Source organism: Nannospalax galili, unplaced genomic scaffold, assembly GCF_000622305.1.
Source record: "Nannospalax galili isolate Female #2095 unplaced genomic scaffold, S.galili_v1.0 scaffold155, whole genome shotgun sequence".
Lineage (NCBI taxonomy): Eukaryota > Metazoa > Chordata > Mammalia > Rodentia > Spalacidae > Nannospalax > Nannospalax galili.
The window spans coordinates 10,342,675-10,369,701 of NW_008339923.1; the positions used below are offsets into that span (position 1 = coordinate 10,342,675).

Below are 27,027 nucleotides of genomic sequence, written 5' to 3' on the forward strand. Positions count from 1 at the left end.
ATTGGCACGCTCTTCCATGAAAGGATGGCAACTTTACAGACAGTCAGTACAGTGCGTTCTTCAGCACGCCACTGCTGTCTTCCTGGGCCATTCTCCATCACTACATGAAACTTGCATCTGAACCCAGACATAAAATAAAAATGATTTTCTGTTCTCCTTGCACTTTCAAAGTAAACAAAAAGAAAGCTGCTAGGTATAGTGGTGCATGCCTTTAATCTCAGCACTCAGGAGGCAGAGACAGGCGGATCTCTGTGAGATTGAGGTCAACCTGGTCTACAGGGAGATCCTGCCTCAAAAACAAACAAAAAAGCTGGATGGGGGCTGGGACTATAACTCAGTGATAGAGTATATGCTTAGTATGCATAAGGTCCTGGCTTCAAACAAAATAAAATATGGGCTCTTAAAGAGAAAAAAAAATGGGCTTTATTGGACTAAAATTATTATGCCATTTATTTTTAAATACAAAAATCCATGTACTCCTCCATTTTTTTTTCAATTTTTGATCATCAACAGGCATTAAATTCAATGTGACAACATAGTTTCCTGGAGAGAAAATTACATTTATCTAAATGTCTGATTTCATTAGCACAGAAAGCCTTTTAAAACACATGTTCCTGGCACACTGAATCTATACTTTTACATGCACAACTCCACACTATATAGGAATTTGAAATCCACCTTGATGAGAGACAGACCAACCCATTTTGATGTGCACACATTGCACAGCGTGTACCAGAGCGGCTGGGTCCTTCCTGGGGAAGCAAGGGCTGTGTGTTGTGCATGCGAGTGACAGTGTCCATAACATTTACATACTGTACAGGTGCAACCTTTGATTATACATATATTTGATAAAATGAAAACACAAATTTGCTGTAGAGTACATGTTCCCTTTTAGAGCATGAGACAGGACAGTCAACTATTTATTCTGCAGTCACTGGCATCAAAAGATTCTGATGTGTGCAAGGACAGCCAAGATTTGTTCTCTGTCTTGACTAACAGGAACGTTGCTTCAAGTTCTGTCTTTGGCTCTGATATATATTACCATATGCAACAAGCACCTGCTTTTCATCTTGTCATGTGCATTCTCCTCTGTTTCCAACCAAACAGAAAAGATGAGGCTGAAAACTCAAAGTGAGCTAAGATAAGGATCACAAGGAAGCCAGCGGCTGCACAGTAGGTGGTCAGCACTGTGCACTCAAACGGGAGGTAGCACTTGGAGAGGGCATAATCTGTGGACGTCAGGCTGCCCTGGGGAAGAAATGGAAAGTTTATGCTGCAGTGTGAGTCCCAGGTACAGCAGTCCAACTAAGAGACAATACAGGAATGGATGTCTTCTAGAGTTCCCTCAAGTAGGGCAGAAGGGAAGAGCATGTGTCATCAAGACCAAGGGGCTAACAAGTCACCACCAACCACAGGCACTGACACACACACACACACACAGACACACCCACACACACACATACACACAAAGCCGAAGCCACAATGGCTTGGAGAGCTGGTCTGGAATGCCGACCCCTCCATTAAAACATCCCTCAAACAGCAGGCAGCCCCTAAGAGACCCAGTGAGGGGCATGGAGCCCAAGAGGCAACAGTCCTGGACAAACAGGAATACAAGAGTGCTTTCCTGTCACTTGAGCAGGCACTCAGTTGCACAGAATAGTTAATATGTATATTAACTGTGCATATTAGATGCCCTTGCGTCTCCGTGAGCTGTTTGTAGGCAGTTTGCAACATGGCATCACAGTAGCAAATGTTTTCACATACTTTGAACTTGAAAACACAAGGGACCCCCACCTTTTTGTAAGTAGAACTGTAGAAGAGCATAAAAACTGGGTGTAGGAATTCATGGCTAACAAGAAGGTGCTAAAACGTCAGGTGGTCATTTATTGAATCAACATCTTTCACCAACTTGAAAATGCTGTCTGACGGGCACATTTAGGAAATGTGAGGTGACTGAGTATGCTAATGAGTAAGCAAGTCTCTCCTTAGAAACCTAACCACTCCTCAGTGTAACATGGGGGCTTCCACCTTCCTCTCGAAGGATAACTCTGGCAGCTGCCCCTCACCACCCAAGCCATGTTCTACTTATGTGTTCCCCAACAGGTGACTAGAGACGGGCAGCATATCGAACTCAGAATGCAAAGAGAGCAATTTATTTCTGGATTTTGTATATTTTTACAGATTGCAGCAATTAAATAGTTGATTACTGTGTTGATTTCAATACTTATGAAAGCTTTCTGACAAAAAATAAACTTTTACGTTACCATGATGAAGCTGGGGTTGTTTCTGTTCCTCCAACTGAAAGATGGGATGCTCACCTCGGGGGCTCCTCCGGGATGGAGCACCTCGCAGGCGCTGTGCGTGTGGCCGCTCAGGACCAGGCGCGGTTGAAGCCACCACAGAAGCTGGCAGCCAAGGAAACACAGGTAGGCATTTAGTACTTAGACTGGTGGTGATACCCCCATGGCTCTTCCAGGACCACTGGCTGGGTCACTCTCCCATTCAAATAGATGCTAATCCTTGTTATGGAGGACTGGCTTATCTCTGCTTCAGACCCCTGTTACACTCAGAATCTACTCTTCCTATCACAGATTTTTATATATTTGCTATCTTATTTTTATGACTTTGTTTCATAAATATACTCCACAGTATATTTGTGTTTTAAATATATTTATAGTTTACATTTTATACTTACATATTCATATTTATATATTTACATTTTATATGCTATATATTTATAGTATATAAATGTTATATATTATTATGTATACTTTTCTTAAATATACATATTAAATGTACATACTTAAGAAAGTACTTTTCTAATTAAATCCCCCAAAACTGGACTCAAGTTTCATTTACACCTCCCAAACCATTTAAGTTGATGAAAAACTTTTAAAGATTAGCTGAGCATTATTGGCTGGAGATTAGGAAATAGTAGATCTACCCCAAAAAGAAAAGGAACAAAGCAATCGAATCGTGTCAAGCCCTCCCCCTCCTACAGCTGGTAATTACAAAGGCCCTGTGTGCTCCACTGAGCACACTGTCCCCACATGGTACTGTGGAAGTTTAATTAGGGGAGAGCCACACTGGCATGAGGTCACATCACCACACACTGCACCTTTTGGGAAGCCTCCCGAGAAAGCACATCATATTTCTCCTTAAATGGAATGTTCTTTTCCTCTGGGGGAGCTGCATCTTCGCCAGAGCAATTAGCATCACTGGGCCGATAGAGCGGGTAGTGCTGTTCAGGATTAAAGTGGCGTCAACAGTATTCTCAGAAGCCTAGATGGCCCTATTCAATTTCCTCCCCTAGCTCACCTGTAGCAACACTGGGGCCGACGAGGGGAGACGCTGCCCACCTTCACAGTGGCTGGATCCCTGCACCTGCTGGTTAGAAGTCAGCTGTTAACCCAGCAAACTTAGTGAGCATCCAGTGGAGGAGGGAAAGGGAGCTGGGTGACTAACAGCAAGCACACAGGCTATAGTGCCTGCCTTTTGAGAGCAGAGGCCTGTGCTGATCAGCTGGGTCTCCTACCTTTCGAGAGCAATTCAGTTTATGAGAAATCTCCAGGAGTTCAGCTTCTGCTTCAGAGCAGATGCTACAACCATCCCCTTCCATCGCGACGCTGTTGACCATCACAAAACTGAGGCAGACAGGAGCAGGCGGAAGGTCAAGCCTTGGGCACCTGTGTGAGCTTGTCCCATTGTCCCCACAGAAACAACATTAAGCATCCAAAGCATGAAGAAACCAGCCCAGGGCAGCCTAATCTCAGCTATATTGTTTTGTGAGTTAATACTAACAAAAGAAAAATAGCATTACTGGAAGTTGTAGCCAAGATAGGAAGAAGCTGGGGTTATTTCTCTTCCTCCAACTGAAAGGTGAGACTAACATGTAACTTGAGGAAATGCCACTGACAGAAACCCTGAGGTCTGACTGCCCCCGCCGCCATCACCTAGCATCCAGTTAGAAACATGTCCTTGGTCAAGTTATTGCGCCTGTGTCTCACCTGTGCAGGTGATGATAGGCCAGGAAGCTCACACCATCAGCTGGTGGTAAAAAGTTAATGAAACATCACAGCAGGTGCATGGAACAATGAACATTAGAGTGGACCCAGGAGCTCACATATTCATCAGGAAGGCTCTGATACGCATGGGACACCCACTCAGCAGGGAAGAATCAGTGCCAATTGCTTCTGACTGGGCTTAGGTCATCCCTAACCAGGATACTGAAGTCAAGTTTGACTAGCCTCTACCTTTGTTATATGAACTGCTGCTAAAATATGCTTTTGTGTCCTATGCATATACCACCTAGACATGGGAAAGGTACCTGTCAGTAGACTACTTAAATTTTAAACAATTTTCAGTATAAAGAGCAGGTAATCAAGTGATCACAATCGCATGTTTAATTTCTAGAGCACTACATTTAGGGGGGAAGTGACTCAGTGATATCAGGACCCCGTGGTTATGCAGGAAAGGAAGGTACTGCTAGAAAGCAGAGTCATTGGGGGTGGACAGGAGGAGTGTTGATGGGGAACCCACAGTACTTAATCTCCAGGCACTTTACAGCAATGGTCTCACTTGTAGCCCAGGAGCTGCTGTAGTTCAGTCAACAGAGTTCTGGGACCCACAGAAGGGAAAAAACTAAGACAGAAAAGACTTCCTCCTCCACCTCTCTCCACTCCAGGGCAGGGCACAGTCTTGCAGGTTGCATTGTCAACAGAATCCAGAAAAGGTCTGGAGTGGCCCTGGAGTGGACGCACCAATGACCAGACTAAGGGCTAGGATGCTCTAAAAGTCAAAGCTGACCCAGAAAGCTACACAAACACTTAGAAGACTCTTGGTACCAAATGCCAGGATACTGTGATGATGGAAGCAGCCTTCGTAAAATGATACAAATATATTTTGATGGAATAAAAAGCTTTTTTAGGGGCTGGAGAGATGGTTGTTCTTACAGAGGACCTGGGTTCGAATCCCAATATCCACATGGCAGCTAACTGTCCATAACTCCAGTCCCAGGGGATCCGACGGCCTCTCAGAAGAGACGGCATTGCATGACATGGGTGCACTTACCTCCATGCAGGCAATACACGCATACACATAAAATAAATAAATAAAATTTTTTTAAAAGGTGCTCTAAGCTGTGCACAGTGGCACATGTCTGCAGTCCCAGTTTCTCAAGAGGCTCAAGTAGATCACTTGAGCCCAGAAATTTGAGACAAGAATGGGCAACTCAGCAAGACCCTGTCTGCAACAACAAAACAAAAAGAGCCGCAAAAGCACCTTTACAAAGTAGGCTGGAAATAGTGCAGGCAGAATCTTCTGCCCATGAGTGGCTGGGCAGAGTGCATGGTTTTAAGTTTCCCATCTGTCAACTCCCACAATGACTATCAACAAATAAGACAAAGTTACACACAATATGGGTCTGACCAAGTATGGCAATCACCTTTGAAAATTCTGTTTGAGCTGGGGGCAAGGCGGGGGTGGGGTGTAGTAGTGTGGCTCAGTAGTAGAGTATATGCTTAGCAAATCCAAGACCCTGAGCTCCACTCCCAGAACCTCATTTTAAAAAGTTTCCAAGGACTCAAGAACTTACAAATAATACTCACTTAACGCCTTTCCAAGAAAACAGCCTTTCAGAGTTGAACACTTTCTCAAATCGTTTTATTCTGTATTTGCTCATCCTATAGCCAATTATAAAGAGAAACATCTTTCAGATTAAGCTGTCTTAGAACCTTGAAGTTACCATTAACATGAAAATTAACTTCTAAGGTGTGGTATTATTAGTTAAGGGCTCTAACTAGTCCCAGGCAATCAAGGTTCAAATCTCAGCTCCACTACTTACCATGAGGCAAGTTACTGAGCTCCCTAGGACTGCAGTGCCCTCAGTGGAACAATGAGCAAACTAACAAAACCACAGAAAAGACTGAGTTCATAATAGATTGGAAGTCAAGTATTTTAAGTGTTTGGCACATAAGCAGCACAGAACTATATAAAGGGAGCTACTGACTTAAAAATAAACTGTTGGTCATTAAATGTACATTTCAATCCAGAAGCTGAAGCAAGAAGGTTGCAAATTCAAGGCTAGTCTGAACTACCTTAGTGAGATGATGTCTCAAAAACAAACAACAACAAAAATATCAGGGCATGGTGGTAACACATCTTTAATCCCAGTACTTGGGAATCAGTGGGAGGTGGATCTCTGTGAGGTGGCGTCCAGCTTGGTCTACATAGTGAGTTCCAGGCCAAATGGGGGCTATAGGAAGATTCTGTCTCAAAAACCAAAATATAAGACCAGTGAGATGGCTCATCTCGTAAAGGCACATGCTGCCAAACCCAATCCTGGCAACCTAAGTTTGATCCCCAGGATCCACATGTTGGAAGGAGAGAACCAACTCCAGCAACTGTCTTATGACCTTCACATGTGTGCTGTCACACACACGCACATACTAATGCAATAAATAAAATATTTTTTATTTTAAACAAAAATGCATAAATTGTTTCAAGTTAGATACTTACGCACATACAATTCATTCATGCCACAGATACTTAAGGGTGTGATATATGCCAAGATTTTTTAAATTTCTTTTTGGTCTTTTTTGATACAGGGCCTCCCTGTAGCTCCAGCTGGCCTGAACTCACTATGTAGACCAGGCTTGACCTTGAACTCACAGAGATAAACCTGAGTGCTGGGATTAAAGGTGTGTGCCACCACACCCAGCTAGATTTTTTAAATTTCTTCAGGAGCTTCCAGTCCAGAGCAAACATCTTTGGAGGAAAACAGATTTCTTTAATAAAGCACCAGCAAGGCTTTCCCCCTGAATTTTAGCACCTTTAAACTGTAATGGTTTAGCAAGCACTCTCTGAGAGGCATGCTGGGTTACTTACTGATAGTGGAAGCCGATGTCATGATTGCCAACAACCACCTTCAGCTGAACAGTGCTGGTAAGTCTGAACATCTTCTGAAACCGCTGCACATCATCTTCCCAGGCCTAAGGGAACAAGAACCATGACTGAGGGCCACAATCCCGCTTTCCTGTGGCAAAAAAATAGAATACTATTTTTTTTATTTGAAAAGGCACTTCACCAGGCAAAGTTAAAAGTTTTTTCTATCTTTCTCCAAGACAGTGTCTATCAGCAGTTGTGGGTAATGCAGCTGGATCTGCTACTGTAGCTGAGGAATTTCCCACTTATGGATCGATATTCAGGGAAGTCAGGATCTTGACTTATGCCACAGAAAAGAATTTTACACTCAGAAGGCAGAGGCAGGTGGATCTCTGTGAGGCCAGCCTGGTCTACATAGCTAGTTCCAGGCCAGCTGGGCCTACAGGGAGGCACTGTCTGGGGAAAAAAAAAAAAGATTTGGAGGCAAGTGGATCTCTTATAAGATAAAGGCCAACCTGGTCTACATGAGTTTCAGGCCAGCTGGGGCTATAGGAGACCCAGTCTCAAAAAGACCAAAAGAGTTGGTTAGTTTTTTGAGACAGGGTTTCACTATGTATCCCTGGCAGGTCTGGAACTCACTATATAGACCAGACTGGCCTCAAACTCACAGAGGTCCAGAGGTCCACCTGCCTTTGCCTCTCCTGAGTGCTAGGATTAAAGGCATGGGCCACCATGCCCAGCTCTAGAGTTAGGTTTATTAAGTAGAGATAGGAGATAGTACATGGTTTAGATTTAAAGAGCAGGCATTAAGAAGAATAATGTCTTATTAATAGCTATGTGTATGATTTTTGAGGCTTCTGAAGTCACATAGTCAAAGGATGAAATTTACAACTAGGACCAAAGATCAAGCCATGTTTTAAAGTTAACATTTAAAATTAGGTGAAATAGCCAGGCATGGGAGCACATGCCTTTAATCCCAGCACTCTGGAGTGAGTTCTACATAGTGAGCACTACATAGTGAGTTCCAGGCTATCTGGGGCTAGAGGGAGACCCTGTCTCAAAAAAAAAAAAAATTAGGTAAATTAAACCTGAACTAGTTTATGTATTTCTCATCTTAAAGAATTTCCAGTTTAAGGAATGGCAGTACATGCTTGTAATCCCAGCATACAAGAGGCAGAGGCAGGAGAATCACCTGTAAATTCAAGTTTGAGATCAATCTGGTCTTTGTAGTGAATTCCAGACTAGCCAGGGTAACACAGCAAGACACAGTCTCAAAAATAAAAATTTTTAACAACTGAGATTTTCTTTAGTGAATGAAATTATAAGGTAGTTAATGCGGGGCACTGTTTGGGTTTAGTGATGACAGAGGAGTGTTGATAGTTAACCTCAAAGGTCACATGCCATCTAGCCCTAAGCAAACATGGTTCATTTGCTGGTTTAATATTTTTATTTGAGATCTCTAGTTTCCCCTGATTTTGTCAGTTGTTTTGAAGTTCTTGATCTCAGCCAGTGAGAAATACAACCCAGATGTGGTTCCCTTCACAAGTCCCCCTGATTTCCCTTGTCTTTGTTTATATTTATTTTTTATATTATTATTATTATTATTATTATTATTAATGTGTGTGTGTGTGTTTCATGTGGATACATGTTATAGCACATGTGTGGAGATCAGGGGACAACTTTCAGGAGTCAGTTCTCTCCTTCTACTGTGGGATCCGGGGATCAAACTCAGGCATCAGACTTATGAGACAAGCACCTTTTTTCACTCGCTAAGCCATCTCACAGTCCAGTTTCCCTTCTCCTCCTACTCTGCCTCATTTCACTATTTTAAGAATTATCTCTGGTCTGGATGAACTGTAAGAACAGATCCAGGAAAGGTCAAGTAAACCTTATCATATGTCAGCTAAGCCGAGGATGGCACTATCCTTCAGAATCCGCACTTCCCTATGGCTAACACTGTGAGACTGATAACTCAGGAGAGCTGGGAGAAGGGAAGACAGATGAGACATATTGCAGTAAATGATAGGTAAAAAGTTGCCGGAGAACAAACGAATAGAGGAGGAAGCACCAAGACACAGATAAAACTCTCAATGGGATAGAGCTTTATTTTGCACGGGACACGTTCCCTTCAGAGAAGGGAAAATGTCAGCCCACAGACTGTGAGCTTCGGCTTATATATGGGGGCTTCAGGGTGCAGAGGTGGGGAGATTTTGGGGAAAAATCAGGCGTGATGGGGGCGGGGGGGGGCAGGAAAAGCGGGGCTTGTAAAACTGGCTCTGTTCCGTCTGCCAGCCAGGATCTGGGTCAGAAAGTGTTTATTTTTTTGTCCCCTTAAGATAAGGGAAAAGCTGCTGTACTAAAGCGGCTCCTAAAATCTCTGGTTAACAGGTAGAATCTGCTTATCTTGTCTTCAGAAATCAAAGGAAAGGCAGGCTGCCTCTTAGAAGAGTCTGCTTCCCTTGACTTCAAAGGCCAAGGTGCTTATCAGCTCAGTTCCCTTTTCTCAGGGGCTTGAGAAATCCAAAGTCCCTGAGACCCTGTTGGAGAGGGGGGAGGCTGCTGCAGTTTGAAACCATAATAGTAAATATGTCCAGATTATTCTGACATTTGCTTTACCTATTGAAGCTTCAGATTTACATTAGTTTAGTTCTCATTGTGATAAGCCCCAAAATATCAATTGGACAAAAACCTTAAGGTAGGAAGAAAAAACTATTCTAGATAATATTCAACTTTAGTTTAAAAGTTTTAAACATGGCATAACCTAAGGAAATAAGCTGGATAGTTAAGAATCCTTCAAAATATGTATAGATTTTACCTTAACAAATGTTTAAAATTAGAATAACATAAAATCAGAATAGCAAGTTTAGAAATCTTAAGCTGTTGCTGTTAATATGCAAAAGCAACATATATGGCCTATCTCATGGTATATCTAGTTGCTTTTACATAGAGCATTTCTAGTCATGCTTAATTAGAAACTACTCTTTATAAACATTACAATTGTGTAGACAGGAGGTTTAGAGCCAAGCCAAGACCTTTTTTGAAAAAAAAATTTTTTTAGACTAATTTACTTATGTATATGCACACGGTGGAGGGTCAGAGTTGGTTCTCTCCTTCCACCATGTGGGATTTGGGGATGAACTCAGATCATCAGGCTTGGCCGAAAAGTGCCTTTACTTACAGAGCCGCCTTCTCAGCTGCTCCAGACTTTTTTGTACAGCTTTTGGTTCTTGCAAATGTCAATGGATTGTTTTTAATAATCCCCAAATAAAATCCCTTCCAAAAACCATTAGTGGCTGAGAATTTTTAAAGCAACAGCAAGAAGTTCCTTTTCATTCATTCTAAGAATGTAATAAGTGATTTCCGGCATGGCCACAGCAGCTACCACTACCGCTAACCCCTCGCAGCTCCTGCCTCTAGAGCTTGTGGACAAGTGTGTAGGATCATGAATTCACATTATAATGAAAAGTGATAAAGAAATTGTCAGCACACTTGTAGGATTTGATGACTTTGTCAATATGGTGCTGGAAGGTGTCACAGAGTTTGAAATCACACCAGAAGGATCACTAAATTAGATCAGATTTTGCTAAATGGAAATAATATAACAATGCTGGTTCCTAGAGGAGAAGGGCCTGAAGTATGAATGGATTTCCTGGATTCTGTTCTTTTGCCTTTAATGTTTAGATTCAATAATGCTAAGTTTCCCGTTAAAGGGAAATACTTTGAAGATGTACACCCATTTTTCTAAACTAATCATGGTTACTTGAAAAAAGTTTGTGTTTTTTTTAAAACTAAAAAATAAAATGTTTTTGGTTAACTGATTTTACGTATATTGAAGTAGCTAGTGGAACAAAAATTATAGTTATTTTGATTTAAAAAAAAACATAATAAGCAAAGCATTCTGAAAGCTAAAGTGAAACAGCCTTTCTCCTTGGTTTGTGAAAAGGTTTACTTTATCCCAATATCTGGCAGGGGTCTCGGGCCCCCTGAAGGCAGAGGAACCTCACACCACATCCACGAGGATCCTTCAACTCTCACCAGAAGAAAGAAACTCAGAGGGTAGCAGCAAGTAACTTTTATAGCCCAATTCCCATAAGGTAGAATTAAGAAGGTAAAGTTAGGGGCTAGAACATAGCTCAGTGGTATAGCGCTTGCCTGGCATGCACAAAGCCCTGGGTTCAATCCCTTCAACCACCAAAGGAAGAAAACAAGTATTTGAAGTTAAATGTCTATTTCAGCATGTATCTTGTAATATTGGTGACAACTGAAATCGCACCATCCTACCTATTTCTACATTTCCCAGGAGGTTCTAGGACTGCATTCCAATTAAAGAAATGATGTCTGGCAAATAACATATTTCCTACATAAATAGAGCACTGGACACAGTTTTCAACATAGACTATTCTTTGGGGGAGGGGGTGCTAGGGACCAAACTAAGGGCTTCATGCGTGCTAAGCACCCATTCTACTGCTGAGCTACATCCAGCCATGGGACTACACATATCCAACATCAGAACTAAGCAGAATTTGAATCCTACCTTGGCAGAGCTCCACTTCCCTTCATCAAAGATATCCCCCAAAATGAAGACGACTTCTGGTTGTAGCAACCACAGGGCTGTCTGAAAGGCCCTTTCCATTTGCCATTCCCTTAAAGACAACAGAAAAATGAGTGAATCATTCTGTTTCTTGGAGATTTCTTGTGCCTTCTGAGTCACTGAAAATGTGAATTATATGGTCCCATTCTTCATCTCCCATGGTCCTAGTCCTGTTTCCCAACCCTCAGCTTTGAAACAGCCAATGAGTCTACATCTAATCAAATGTGGGGAATGTCAGGCCATCCCTCCCCCACCCTCAAATGCTGGGTTCCTCTGTGTGGCGTCCAGTTAGGCCTCACACTGCACCCTAAAGCCATCAGTTCATGGAGCAACAACCAATGAGAAAACTTAACACAGCTTCCAGAGAGGGGCCCAGTTCAGACTTCTGTGCAAGACACTGAGAAGTTGGCATGCAACCTGTTTCATATTTCTGTTTTTGTTTTCTGTGGTGTTAGGGATTGGGACAGAGCCATGTTTTGTGCATGCTGGCAAAGTGCTCTACCACTGAGTTACATCTCCAGCCCAAGCTTCACTTCCTAAAAAGACTTCAACTTCAGAGTTAGGGAGAAATGAAAAAAGAAATATCAACCGTAAATACAGTGGATTTCAGATATATGAGTAATCATCTTGAAGGTGAGTTCACAAGTACATGAAAAGATTTCTGGGATGTGTGATCTGACAAACAATGGCTTAAAAGCCCAGCTCCCCCTATTGCTGAGTGAAGGCTTGAGAATATGCCTACTTTCTGATTCCCACTTTCTTCCTTAGTAAGTAAGGATTTTAAGACCACCCACCTCCATTGCCAACATAGTGGTACACTCCTGTTATCCCAGCTCTAGGAGGAAGAGATGGGGGATCATGAGTTCAAGGCTAGACTGGACTATATAGAAGTCTGGTCTCCAAAGAATTAATTTCCTTATTTAAAATAGAAAGCACCTGCCTCTACAGTTACAGGACTAAATTAGAAAGTGTTAAGTGCCTGGCACAGCACAGGCACACACTAAGTGTTCAACTACCCATACTTGGAGTTGGAGAGATGGCTCAGCTGTTAAGAGCACTGGCTGCTCTTGCAGAGGACCCAGTTTTGGTTCCCAACACCCACATAGCAGCTAACAAACATCCATAACTCCAGTTCCAGGGGATCTGACACCCTCTTCTGACCTTTGCCAGCATTGCATGACACGGGTGCACTTACACATATGCAGGCAAAACACTCATACACATAAAATATAAATAATAAATTTTTAAACTACCCATACTCCTCAATGCTGCCGTTTCCCCTCACCAACTCCAGCTGGTGTCATTTTCCTAAGAATCCCAAACCTTCCCTTCTCTCTAAGGCATGCTCCATGATGCTTTTCTAAATAGGAATGTTATATCCTGTATAGAAATAAAGGAAAACGTCTTTAAATATCAGAGTAGGTTTTACAGACCCCAAATAAGCCACTGCGGGATATGCATCACTACTTAAAGGTTTGTCTTTCCAGGGCTGGAGGTAGCTTGGTGGGAAAGCCCCAACAGTGACAAAGGGGTAGGGAAACTGCCCAGAGGGGCTGACCTTTGTAAAGACCCCTTTGTAAGCCCAGACAAAACCCAGGAACTGCAACCTCACTCTGGCCTTCTCTAGCTCATGCCCCCAGTGACCAAAACTCTTCCTGGAAAGACCTGGCAGCCCCTCTGTCCTTTCTTTGTTCCTCTTGCCACTTTCACCCATGCTGGGGACATCACACCCTGCCAATGTTAGGTCGCTGTGGTGGTTTGAATGAGAATGTCCCTCATAGGCTCCAAGACAAAATTTGGACATTTTGTACCCAGTTGGTGGTGCTGTTTTGGGAGGTCTTAGAAGGTATGGCCTTGCTGGAAGCACGTCACTGGGGGCGGGCTTAGAGAGGCCGTGCCAGATTTCCAGTCATGCTCTGTTTCCTGTACCCACTTTAAGATGTGAGAGCTTAGCTTCTGCTCCTACTCCAGCCACCTCTGCCGCCATGCTGCCCCGCCGTGGTAAACTCTTTCCCCTTTGAAACCATAAGCTAAATAAACTCTTCCTTTTATAAGTTCCCTTGGTCATGTTGTTTCTATCACAGCAACAGAAAAGTAACTAATACAGTAGTCATCCAAATCTGCAGTTTCTGAGGATGTTGCCTCTTGAAAAACCTAATATATTCTAGAGCACAAGTAACCTGTGGTAAGGAGAGTTACAGTTGGAGCCGCAATGTCCCCCAAGGCTCATATGTAATAGGCCTGGTTGCCAGCTGATAACTGGATCCTAAGGGTTTAAACTTCACCAGTGTACTAAGTCTTTAGGGGATTCACAGTACGATGCTTTATTGGGAGGTGGAGCCTAGCTAGAGGAAGTGGGTCACTGGGAATCTTGTTCTTGGAGTAGTTCTGTTCCACCATCCCTTCCACCACCACCCTGCCTCACCTCGGGCCCAGAAAGAACACAGCAAAGCACTGAGAGCCTAAACCTTCTGCAACTGTTAACCGAAATATACGTTTTATCCTTTTAAGCTGTTTGTGTCAGGTGTTTTGTTTCAGTGATGGAAAGTTAACTATCAAAAGGAGCTTGGGAACAGAGTTACCAGTGGCAAGAAGAAAATATCACTGACCTCCTGGTAAGAGCCCCATCAATGCCTGCCAGAGGGCTCTAGTCACAGTAGCCAAGAGATGAGGCAACTTCAGTGTCTTCCAACAGATGAAAAGAAACACAAAATGTGGCCCAAGCTGGACACTCACTGGCCCAAGCTCACTCCTGTAACTCTAGCTTGTGGGAGGCTGAGGCAGGAGGATTTCCATAAGTTCAAGGGCAGTTTGGGTTATAGTAAATTTGAGGCCAGTCAGGACTAGAGTGAATCCTTTCTTTAAAATCAAATAAAAATATGGGATCCAAACAAGGGAATAGGATTTAGTTTTTAAGAAGGGCATCTGACAAGTGCTATGATATAGGTGAACCTGGACAGACAATGTGCTAAGTGAAATAAGCCAGTCACAGAAGGAAATGCTGCAGAAGTCCTCTGACATGTGATATCTGCAATCACCATGTTCACAAAGACAGAAAGTAGAGTGGCAACTGCCAGGGACCAAGGGACGAGACAAGAGTAAGCAATTAGTGCTTCATGGTTGGACTCTCAGTTTAAGGAGGAAAAGCTCTAGATATGGATGGTGGTGACAAATGCACAGCACTGTGTGAGGCCAAATGTCATTGGGGCAGTCTGCTTAAAAACATGATAGCTTATGCTGTACATTGCACTACAATTCAAAATAGTTAGAAAACAAGAAATGCTTTCTGATGGAAAAACAATGTTAGGGCAGGTCAGAGCCAGAGAGGCAAGACCTGACCCTTGGGGAGACAGCTACACACCTGCTCTGGGCCTCCTGATGCCCAGAGGAGCCTAAAACCTGATGGATTCATTTCACACACCGCTAAGATGAGAGGATGCTACCAACAAAGATCAGCACCCTCCAGATGCCAGGGGATGTGCAGGCACATTCTTCACACAGCTGTGATGTTTCCTGTACTAACCAGGTTACTGACAAGGAGACAGGGACTCACCAAATTCATGAAACTAGTCATCATTCCAGATCCCTCCCTAATTATGTGGCTTTGAATATAATACATGCTTAATAAATTGGAGGAGGAAAAGTCAAAGCCCCTACTTGTCCTTTGAGAACAGTAAGCAGTAGTAACCTATAGTCACTCAGATGGCCTTGGGCAGAGGGCCATGCTTTTCTGTCTACCTAATGCCAGGATTGCCCACTTTACCACTTACCTTCGTAATCTGTCCAGCCAGTGGCCTCTTATCTCCCCGAGCAAGTGGGTATCAGCCAGAAACATGGCTTTCAGCACAGGCTCCTGTTCCCCATGGTCATGGGCTAGCCTCTTCACCTTAGGCCAATGACACTGAAAGATCACTAAGTAATAGATCAAAAATTCACAAAATAGAAGCACAGAAAAGACAACAACTGTGAATTTCAACAGCAATGAGCTCTTCCTCTTCAACAGGTAGAAATTCTGTCTTCTCAGCTCCCATCTGACCACAGCCATTTCTCCTACTCAGGCATTGCCAGGAGAACAGAATCAGTCCATCAAGAATCTACCACAAGCAAACTGTGGAAAGAGGATAGGGTGGTAAAGATGGATCTGGGCCTGGGCCGTGTACCTACAGGGAAAAGAAAAAGAAATGAGCTCATTCCTGAATAATTCCAGGATTGCTGCCTCCCTGTTAAGAAGTAATAGGCCAGGCACAGAAGAACACTATTCAGTTATTCAGAAGGCTGAGGCAGGAGGATTATCAATCCAAGGCCAGCCTGAGCAAGACCTTGTTTCCCCAAAAGGAAAACAAATAAACTACAGAATCCTATCTAAATTCCCAAATAACAAGCTTTTCAAGTCTCTAGATGACCATAGTCCAGAAGGATGCTATTAGAACACTCTTCCCACCAAGATGATGAAGTTTTACTGACTCCAAAATTCACTGTCATAGCTAGGTGTGGTGATATACACCAATAATCCCAGCCCTCGAGAGGCTGAGGCAGGAGGATGATGATTTCAAGGCCAACCTGGACAAATAGAAAGATCTTGTCTCAAACAAAACAAGTAAAAAGGATGTATATTGGGGCTGGCGAGACGGCTCAACGGTTAATAGCACTAGTTGCTCTTCCACAGGATCAGGGTTCAGTTCCCAATACCTCCATGGCTTTAAGGGAGCCCATGCCCTTTTCTGGTCTCTGCAGGCATTGCATGCACATGGCACACTTATATAAATGCAGGCAAACACTCATACATATAAAATGAAAATAAGTAAATTTTCAAAGGATGTGTGTTCTAGTTTGCTCCCGCATTGCTGTGACAAAATACTCTGACCAACACCAACTTGGGGAGGAAAGGGTTTATTTGGCTTACATCTCTCAGGTAACAATTCATGAGAGATCCCAAGGTAGGAACTCAGGGCAGGAACCTGGAGGCAGGAACTGGAGTACAGACTATGGAGGAATGTTGCTTACTGGCTTGCTCCTGGCCCCTGCTCAATCTGCTTTCTTATACAATATAGGCCCACCTGCCTAGGGGTGGCACCACCCACAGTGGGCTGGGCCCTCTCACATCGCTCAATAATCAAAAAGATGCCCCACAGATATGGCTACAGGCTGGTCCAATGGGGACAATTACCCAGCTGAGGCTTCCTCAACACAGGTGTGTCACGTTGACACTAAAGCTATCCAGCACAATGTGTATTCTTTTGCTTTATTTTATTTTATGTGGATGTCTGTATTGCGTGCATGTATGCAAGTGCACCTGTGTGGTACAATGCCAGAGGAAGACAGAAGAGGGTGTTGTATCCCCTGGAACTAGAGTTATGGGATGGTTGTTAGCCACCATGTGGGCATTGGGATTCGAACCTGGTTCTTCTGAAAAAAAAAAAAAAAAAAGCCAGTGCTCTTAACCACCGAGCCCCAAGGATGTGTATGAAAGTAAGAAACATAACAGAAATGATAATGATTATTATGTAAGTCTATTGATTTTCCAGTAGACTCACTACCATCCTTCTAGACCTTAAAAATCAACAGGTTCATAAGCCACATGTGACAGATTTGCATTCATCATTTTCCAACCCTTGCTTTCCCACAAAAGAAATGAACATTCATGGAAGCACACGTCACAGGTCAGAAGTCAGAAAGGAACAGAGCCACCATTTGTGAATACTGAACCCAGCCACCAGATTATACACATTTCCATAAACATGGGTTTGCTGTGCAAATTAGCCTTGAAACTTCAGGTGGCCTTGTGCCTTCTCTGGGGGAAGCCTGGAAACTTCTCTGGATTTATCCTGACTCTTAGGTGAACTTTGTTTGCATCTATGAAGACCATATGTTTTTGAGACATTCACATAGCAAAGTTGGTAGGAAGATGCCCTGACAAATGCCATGAAGTGCATTCTACTTCAAGGCTCCTCAGCATGTGCCCAGGACTAGAGTCCAAGAAGCACAGTGGCCTCCAGGCCAGAGAATCCAGGTATCAGAGAGGCACCAAAGTCTGCAGGACATGGAGTCATAGGCCACAGTGACCAGAGACCCCCAATTGAGCCAACAGAGCAAGAAAAGTCATTTCTGCAGAGCTGGCTTTCAGACATGAATCCAGGAATTGCATTGGTTCATAGGCACGGTATCATGAATATACCCATTGACAGAGTCAACAATTATCTCCGTAAAATCCAGACTTCAGAACTATTCACAGCCACAATACCGCAATAAAGAATAAAGCCCAATCCCCACTAAAGTGCCTAACATCTCACTGTGGGATTCTACAATAAGTCATGATGAAGATAGGAAACGTTTAGAAAAGCTTATCTAAAAAAGACCAGGGCTGGAGAGATAGCTCAGCAGTTAAGAGCACTGGCTGTTCTTACAGAGGACCTAGGTTTGGTTCACGGCACCCACATGGCAGCTAACCCCATAACACCAGTTCCAGGGATCTGATGCCCTCTTCTGGCCACTGTGAGCATTGCACAACATGATACATGCAGGCTATACACTCATACACATAAAATAAAAATAATAAAATATATTTTAATAAAAACAAAGAGGGTGAACATGGTCTTAGAGCCAGTATCTGAAGTTGCTACGGAATTTAAACTGCCTTAGGAAATGATAAATGAGAAGTTCTTGCTGTAATTCAGATAGGCCATTGCCATTGTTATATCATACTGTTAAGTCCTTACTTTAAGGTTGTTCAGGGTGAATGGGGGGATGGATAAAAAAGGGTAAAACGGGTGGCCTTAGGGACTCTTGTCAGGTTTTGTTAGGGTTTTGGTTGTGGGGATTAAGCCCATAATCTCTCGCCTACTTTGCTCAGCACACACCCCCCACGGGGCTACATCCCAACCCCCCACTGCTCTACCTTCATTTGAATGACACTACTTATACTGAGTACTTGAATAAAGAGGTTATAGCAAGCATGCTACTTATCAAGTATGTTCTTTCCCTAAGGAAGGTCCAAAGCAGCCTTACATATAGTGTGGAATCAACTTCTTCCCTAGATCCTTCCTAAGAAAAACCAGTGTCATTATCACCAGGTCCCAGCCCTGGGTGGTAAGTCAGTCACTTGCTACCTTATCTTCTTAAGTGAGAATATCCTTCACACCCCTGCTGTCTCTAGAATCAAACCACAAATGCCAAGAGATCAGAAGCACCACAGGCTGTCTTTCAACTACGGACAGCCTAAGGTGTAGGAAAAAATAGCATTATTAACAGAAACAAGGCCATGACATTGATGACAAGAAAAATACAACTCTCACCACAGAGGAAATGAGAGAGATGATTCTGAAGCCAAATACGAGGAACCATGGTCTAGGAACAGAGTCAGGTTGCCCCAAATACCATGTTTCAATGTGGTAACAGTTTCATGACATTGTTATGGTAATAGAACAAAGAAAGTTATAAATCAAGACACTTTTAAAATATAATCATGGAAGCATCAGGTAGATGGTTCCAGCAAAGCAGGGAAATCTATGTATTAGGCCTCAGATGCTATCTAATGACATTCTTAGCTTCTGGGTTGGTGGAAACCAGGGAGTTTGTTCACACAGTCTAAAAGGAATTACCTAGTAGTCACAGGGATGTTAGGTCACACATAAAGGTAAGAAATAAATAAAAGGCTGTTCAGGGGACTAAGATAGCCCAAGATAATTTGGCACTGGACTTAACAGAAGTCTAACATCCCACAATCATTAATCAGCTTTGTAGAATGTTTAGCATAGATGCAACTTGATGGAAACTTGATTTAAAACATAAACCAGAACTGGCCCAGGCAACAGGATGAGCAGTGGCCCTGGACCGCCCTCCTTGTACTACACCTCTTGAGTCAGCCTACCAAAGAGAAAGCAGCAGCCCCGGACAGCCCCTGGCCTGTATCACACTTGAGAAAGACCTGTGGATGTTGCCAGTTACAGCAGCTGTGGGGCTTCACTGTGGATTCCCACTTGGCTGGCACTCATCAAAAAGAGAGAAAGGCATATCAAAGCTGCTCCCAGGACCACCTGGAGTCTTTGGTTCTGATCAATCCAAACATCAAAAGCAGCTATTAGACCTTAACACCTCATTTTCTTTCAAAAGGCCTAAGATCTCCTAAATTCCTACAGGCTAGGCCCAAAACAGCAGCTGAAACACCCCAACATCTTGTTACCTGGAGCAGTAGGCGATCCAGAGGAATCTGCCCTTCCAGGTTCTTCTTAGGGCACCTCCTTGGCTGCTCTCCAGACTCCAAGCTTCACATTTCCCAAGATAATGAAAGAGCAGAATGGCAACTTGATCCTAGCTCTCCCACACCCACCACCTTTCACCACAGACATTTGTTTGACCAGTTATGACTAAGTAGAGAGGAGCTTTGGATGAGTAAGCCAGGAGAAGGAAGGCTGGGGTTGGAGGGCAGGTGTCAGGGTGGGAGGGGACACAAAGGCTCAGGCCTCCGGCTTCCCTGCACCACAACCAGAGACAGCCCAAGGGTTCCCCATAGGCCACTCAGCAGGTCCCACCCACACAGCACAGGAGCTGAGGTGTCAGGCCTGAACAAGGGGGGACCTAGCAAACGGAGCGAAGAAGAAAACTCTGGGCCCTGCCTTCAAATGTCTACCTTCTTTCCACAGAGAAACAGAAACACCTGACTCAGAGCCATTCAACCAGAGGAGGCTGGGAGGCAAGGAAAAAAGAGGGAAGAGAGAAAGAAAACAGAAAAGGGCACAGGGAGCAAGCTAGCTAACTAGTGCTGCCATATATTTTCTTGAGAAAACCTTCATGATGTGAATCAGCTCTCCAATGTCATGTGATCATGTGAAGGAAAAAAGAAAAGGCACCAGGCTTGGTGGTACATTCCTGTAATTCCAGCACTTGAAAGGCTGGGGCAAGATCACTGCAAGTTAAAGGACAGCTTGGACCACATGGTAAGTTGCAGGTCAGTTGGGGATACAGAGTAAGGCACTGTATTTTAAAAAGGCAAAATTGGGCATGGTGGTAGCCTTTAATCCCAGTACTTTGGAGGCAGAGGCAGGCAGATCTTTGTGAGCTCATGGCCAGCCTGGTCTACATAGCAAATTCCAGGCTAGCTGGGGCTAAAGGGAGACCCTGTCTCAGAAAAACAGAAAAATAAATTTAAATAAACTTAAAAATAAAAACTAAACTAAAAAGGCAAAACAAAGGGCTGGAGAAATGGCTGGCTGCTCTTGCAGAGAACAGGGTTTGGTTCCTAGCACCCACATGACAGCTAACAATTGTCTGTAACTCCAGTTCCAGGAGATCTGACGCCCTCCTGTGACCTCCATGGGCATTGCACAACATGGGTACACTTCATACATGCAGGCAATACACTCATACACAGAAAATAAAAATAATAGCTGGGAGTGGTGGTGCACACCTTTAGTCCCAGCACTCGGGAGGCAGAGGCAGGCAGATCTCTGTGAGTTCACGGCCAGCCTGGTCTACAAAGCAAGTTCCAGCCTGGTCTACAAAGTGAGCTGTGGCTACGGGGAGACAAAGGTCTCAAAAAGACCAAAAATGAATAATAAACAAATAAATAAAAATTTTTTAAAGGCAAAACAAAACTAAAACAAAAACCATGAGTGAAGACCTTCCACTTCGACAACCTCTGATACTAGATCCTTAAACAAAATTCCTTTTCTTTCTCTATTCAAAACTTATTGAATGAATATTCCCAATGTTATCTGCAATATTAAATCAAAATATGTCCTGTTTCTTCCTGAAATGAAGACAGCAGTGTAGAGCTAACAGGAATGGGGAAGGATTATACTGTCGCCCTAGAAATAGCACCATCCAGGCCACTACGCCTTTCAAAACAGTACAACAGCTGAATGTGATATTGCCTGTAATCCCAGCACTACTCAGGAGGCTGAGGCAGGAAGACCACAAATTCAAGGCCAGAATGAGCAACTTAGTGAAACTCTGACTCAAAATTCTAAAAGGGCTGGGGGTATAGTTCAATGGTAGAGTGCTTGCTTAGCATGCACAAGGCCCTGGGCTCAATCCTGAGTATGGAAAGAAAAAAAAAAGTACCTTCAAGTGAGAAGTTCCTTCCATCATAGGGAAATCAAGATCAAAGTGGCTGTTCTATCACTCACGTCCTGGGCCAACTGGACAGACTTGAGAGCCTCAAGAGTTTCTGACTCAGGAGCGAGAGGCAGGAGAGGCTCCTACCTAGGGTATTTCAGCTCCCTGTCTTCTTGGAAGAAAAAACAAAAAAATCCCAGAGCCCTCAGGAGAGCTAGCCACTGCTCTTCAAATATCCCCTCCTCTCTGCTGCCTCTGAAGCAGCCATGATGGGCTGGAAATAATTCAGAGCTCTGCTCTGGGGCCTTGGGAAGGCCACTTTTCCTTTCTGAGCCTCATGGTTTCTATCTCATTTAGTGAAGAATGACAAAAATAATCTACAAAGCAAGTGGTTTAAAAATTATTCATCAAGTTGGGTGTGGTGGCGCATGCCTTTAATCCCAGCATTCGCGAGGCAGAGGCAGGAGGATCTCTGTGAGTTCAAGGCCAGCCTGATCTACATAGCGAGTTCTAGGACAGTTGGGGCTACAGAGAGACCCTGTCTCAAAAAGACCAAAAAAAAAAAAAAAAAAGACAAAAAAATTATTCATCTACCTTTTTGCTCGTGTATGATGCTGAGGACTGAACCCCAGGCTTGAAGCTAAGCATTCGTTCTACTACAGAACTACACTCAGCCCATAAATCCTCCTGTAAAACGGGAGTTTCAGGATTGGATTTGAAGGAAAATCTTAGTATCCCAAGGCTCCCAACAGGCTCAATACAATGATGCCCGATTCCAAGAGCAAAATGAATTAGGGAGGATGTGAGGTTTGGATAACCATATTCTCTGACTGAAGGGGAAATAACTCCCTCCACACCAAGCAGCATTCCTTTGCATTTGAAGGTTTAGGCTTAAAAATCAAAATTGTTTGGACTGTTATTGTTTGCACTCCCCAAGCTCAATTTGCTAGTTTTACTAAGATTACCAAGTGATAAACCGAAAGGAATGTTATATAGTCTCCTGTAACCCAGAAGTTCCTCCAAAAGGCTAGAATTGATGGGGTGGCGGGAGAGACCCAGGCTGAGCACACTGGGAAAAGGGGTGGAGCCTTCACCATATATCCGCAAATGGCGGATGATCGGCCACACATGAAAAACTGGGAGAGATGGGGGTGGGACACGCTGATGGCAGTGTTTCATGCCTTTGTAAGTCTCCCTGTACGGGATGTTATAAACTATGCAAAACCCAAATAGAATGTGTTATGTTGGTTTTGTCAGTCTGCGACAGGACCTCAAGACCCTGAGTGAGAGCCAGTCTCTCAGTGGGGAGGGGAAAACTTAGTGCAACATCACAATACACCCTAGCCTGGCTTTGAATGGAAAGTCAGGCAGGCATCTCTCTGGATCCTTTCTGATGGGTCAGTAAAATAAAGGAGCTGAGGGGTTTGGAGAGATGGCTTAGCTGTTATGAGCACTGACTACCCTTATAGAGGATCCAAGTTCAATTCCTAGCACCCACATGCCAGCTAACAACTGTCTGTAACTCCAGTTCCAAGGGGATCCAACAACCTCTTCTGACCCGTTGCCTAACACAGGTGTGCCTATCTACATGCAAACAATATACTCATACACATAAAATAAAAAAAAAAAACAAATTAAATATTTTTTAAAAAATAAGAGGGTGAAATTAGGCACTGAAGGCATGGTTAGGGAATGCTGACCTTGGGATGTTTTGGTTTATATTACCTGCTACCTACATACATCTTAGTGCATCACATTACAGTAAAAACAAACAAACCCAATCAGTTGAGATAGCACAACCTGCAATCCTAGCACTTTGGGTGGAGGGAGAGAAAAGGAATCTGAGCAGAATCATACTGAGTTCAAGGCCAGTCTGGACTACACAGTGGGTTCTGGCTAGCCTAAGCTACATGAGGAGACCTGTCTTGGAAAATCAAGAGAAAGCTCATTAATATCCACTGTGGCAGAACTTTTCACCATGCCAGAATGGACTCATTATTGTTTCTATGAGATCAGTTTGGTGGTTTCTGTCCAGAAGTTTTAAAAAATGAAATATGATAAAATAGGAAATGTTAGCTGTACTCCTCATAGTAAAGGTAAGGTGTGGTAAAGTTAATGGCATGAAAGTTTTGTTTCCATCTTAATTACATAGTTATCCTTGTGTGCTGGTCATGATATGAAATGTCTGTTCTCTCTGTGAGGGTGTCAACCCCTTAAGACAAGCACCTTACCTTGTTTACCTCACCCTCTATGCCCAGCATGTGGTATACACACAATAAGTACACAATAAATGTTGACAATGGCTTCTATTTAGTCTCATTTGCTCAAACACTTTAGAATTACAAGTATATAGACTATCACTCTTTTGTTCTGTTACTCTTTTGTTTTGTTCTGTCTCTGAAGACTTAAAAAATCTACCATCATAGCAACTGATAGAAAGATATAAAGTTATTCCTGTTTGCCTTTGACAAAAGGGTTCAAAGAGTATTAAGTAGGTGCATAGAACATGATTTTTCACCCATCTCCAAACATGGCTCTACCAAGGAAAAGCTAGATTCACTTGCTGCTAGGGGGAAGCAATGGCAACCCTCCCCTGAGCCTCTTTGGAAAGAGTTTTCTTTTCAAAGAGAAATACACAGAAATTTAAGTAACTGGGTCTCCCAGTTGGGAAATCATCCTAGCTGTGTCCCTTCCGAGCTTCGGGATTCCAGGCAAGTCACTCAAAAATGAAAGCATATACTCACTCACCTGAAGAGCTAACAAGGTCTGAGGATTTGGGGTTTTGTTTTGTTTTTCTTTGTGTTTTGTTTTGTTTTGCCAGGGTCTCCCTAGTCCCAGCCTGTCTGGAGGTCACTATGTGGACCAGGCTGGCCTCAATCTCACAGAGATTTGCCTGCCTCTCCCTCCGCAGTGCTGAGATTAAAGGCTCAAGTTACCATGCCTGGAATGGATTTGGTTTTAGATATAAATCAAAATTCACTACTTGGGGTGTGTGCGTGTGTGTGTGTGTGTGTGTGTGTGTGCGCGCGCGCGCGTTGCTGGAAATCAAACTCCTGACCTCAAGCATACTAAATAAGCACTGATCTATAAGCCACAACTCTTAAACCCACTACTTTTATATTTAAAACAAAGAAAGTAACACACACATACACATATATACACACAGCCTCAGAAGCCCTTGGTTCCCAGAGAGCCAAATGAACCACCTCACCTTTTAAGGCGTGCTACTTGTAGATGGAGTTGGGTACCAAGGCTCCAAGCCGGCATCTGCTCTCCAAGGTTGGAGCACAGCCATCTGAAATAAAACAGAAAACGTACTTTGTTGCCAAGTTAGCTTTTATTTATTGAACAATGCACATATAACCTGACTATGAAAATTAAGAGAGCCAGAAAGATGGGGAAATGACTGACCAATGTTTTCCAAGAACCATTCTTTCTATGGTTGAGAATGGAGCTCAGTGGAGAGCACTTTTAATTCTCCACATCATAAACAAATCTTTTAAACTATAGTATGAAATATGTCTGTGTAAAACAGTTATACAGCATTGTGGTATACTACCCAACACATAAGAATTACCACACCGGGGCTGAAGAGATAGCTCAGCAGTTAAGAGCACTGGCTGTTCTTGCAGAAGACCCAGGTTTGAATCCCAGCACCCTCATGGTGGCTAGCAACCATTCCCAACTCCAGTTCTAAGGGATCCATACCTTCTTCTGTCCTCCACAAGCACTGCACGACACAGGTGCACTTACATACATGCGGGCATAAAACTCATACACATAAAATAAAAATAAATTTTTAAAAAATTACCACACAGGACTGTAGAAATGGCTCAGGAGTTAAGAGCACTGGATGCTCTTGCAGAGCACCTGGGTTCAGTTCCAGCATGCACATGATGGCTGACACCAGTTCCCAGGGGAACCATGCAGGCAAACACATGCAAGCAAAACAGTATACATTTAAAACAAAAAAAATAAAAAATTTACAAAAGAACTTCCACAATCTGTAACTGAAAGTAAAATATTTTATTCACTGGCCGAATTTTAACTTCAAAGGTATCACTAAATATTTAAATCAGCCTCCAAAACAGCATGAAAACTAATACTTAAATGCACTCTCCTACTTGTTATTGCCAGTCTCATCAATCACTATTTGCATGTGAAAATTTGTATCTTAAGTGGACTTTTTTAAAAGCGTAAGTTTTTCTTTCAATATGCGTCAGCTACCGAGGTCCCTACCACCACACAACTTTCATCAAACACCTCATTTCCGGAAAGCTGTTTTTTCTAAGGGTTAACTTGCTCTGGTAAAAGGACCAGGAAATCCTCCTTGCGATAAGCAACAATTGCCCTTGAACTGTTGAGACCGAGCCGTAGAAACCTGCGCATACGCGGTGCTTTCCCCGGCGCTCTGCTGCACACAGGACAGATAAAAGCAAAGCCCAGAAGCCCCACCCCGTCCTGCCACCCGTCCAGGGCCATCTGCCGGGCCGGGCGCCAAGGTCAGCTCCGGAACCCCGCCGTAGCCTCCTGAACCCCAAGTCCTCCCGATCGGCCCCCAGGCCCGGCGCCTGCGTTCTGAAACTCAGGCTGCTGAGGCTGCGCGGCCGGGTCCCTTCGGCGGGCGCCTGGGAAGGACAGATGGAGATGGAAACCTACTCGAGGCAGTGGTCCCCCGAGCGCCGCCTGCGCCTCCCACCTGCCCAAGCCGCGGCGCCTCCGGGATGTCGCTGCAGAGAGCGGGAAAGCGGAGAGGGGCGGCGAGCGAGGCCGGTGATGCGCGGACCGAGGACCGGCCGGTTGAGGACCACACCGCGCGCCCAGGAACGCGAGGCCGAGTTCTGCAGAGCGGCTGCTGTGGCGCTAGCTACGTACTACAGCCAAAGTGCAACGCCAGCCGGGGCTGCTTCCTGCGCTCCAGTGCAGAGTCCTTCCGGCCTGCCTGCTGCGCGGGGCCAGCCTCCAGCTCCGACTGGGTGTTTTGTCTTCTCCAGAGACTTGCAAAGGTGCCTTGGAAAAAGTGCACTGGAAAGGTGTGATGTGTAAATAACCCCGGCCAGAATGGCTACGGTGGTGGGTTCTATTTCTTCTCAGTCGAGGTTAGTAGTGTTATGACAGATTAACGTGGCATGATCAACCTTACTCTCACATCTCTTATTTTTTAAATAATCCTTAGAAGATCTGCCTATAAAACTGCACCAGAGTCATTAACCCGCGTTGCAAGAAGTACATAAGTGCAGAGTGATGATTATACCCTAGCTTCCAACCAACCAATTCTGGTCCATTTCTGCAAGTCTGAGTATAGTTTATAGAGTCAGACACAGCACGATAAATCAGAAAAATGGCTGGCATACCTTAGGTGTGCAGAAAATGGTTGTCTATTCCGAAGATTGTAGTCTTTTAAACTCTGTCCAGGAGAGCAGCTTCAGCATCACAGAAAATAGGGCATATCCTTCGTGATGGGATGCCGCAGAGATCCTGAAGCACTAAGGAGAGAGAGA

At 43.8% G+C, this 27,027-nt stretch overlaps 1 protein-coding gene and 1 pseudogene across 12 annotated transcripts; one reads left to right on the forward strand and one right to left on the reverse strand.

Moving 5' to 3' along the window:
- Positions 1-511: 511 nt before the first annotated feature.
- Positions 512-27,027, reverse strand: Mppe1 (metallophosphoesterase 1). 12 transcript variants are annotated; one of them, XM_029564320.1, is made up of 12 exons: positions 26,186-26,388; positions 24,738-24,821; positions 19,653-19,734; positions 15,244-15,633; positions 11,417-11,525; positions 6,886-6,989; positions 5,607-5,681; positions 3,536-3,695; positions 3,319-3,387; positions 3,119-3,241; positions 2,265-2,405; positions 512-1,248 (listed from the first exon to the last, which is right to left on the reverse strand). In XM_029564320.1, exons 4-12 carry the CDS (start codon positions 15,516-15,518, stop codon positions 1,066-1,068), a joined length of 1,239 nt encoding a protein of 412 aa, XP_029420180.1. In that variant the 5' UTR covers positions 15,519-15,633; positions 19,653-19,734; positions 24,738-24,821; positions 26,186-26,388; the 3' UTR covers positions 512-1,065. The 12 variants fall into 12 exon arrangements, with proteins under 12 accessions (XP_029420180.1, XP_029420183.1, XP_029420182.1 ...); XM_029564323.1 differs by having other exon boundaries at positions 26,226-26,385; XM_029564322.1 differs by lacking the exons at positions 19,653-19,734; positions 26,186-26,388 and adding an exon at positions 26,881-27,027.
- LOC103735443 lies at positions 10,266-10,522 on the forward strand (annotated as a pseudogene).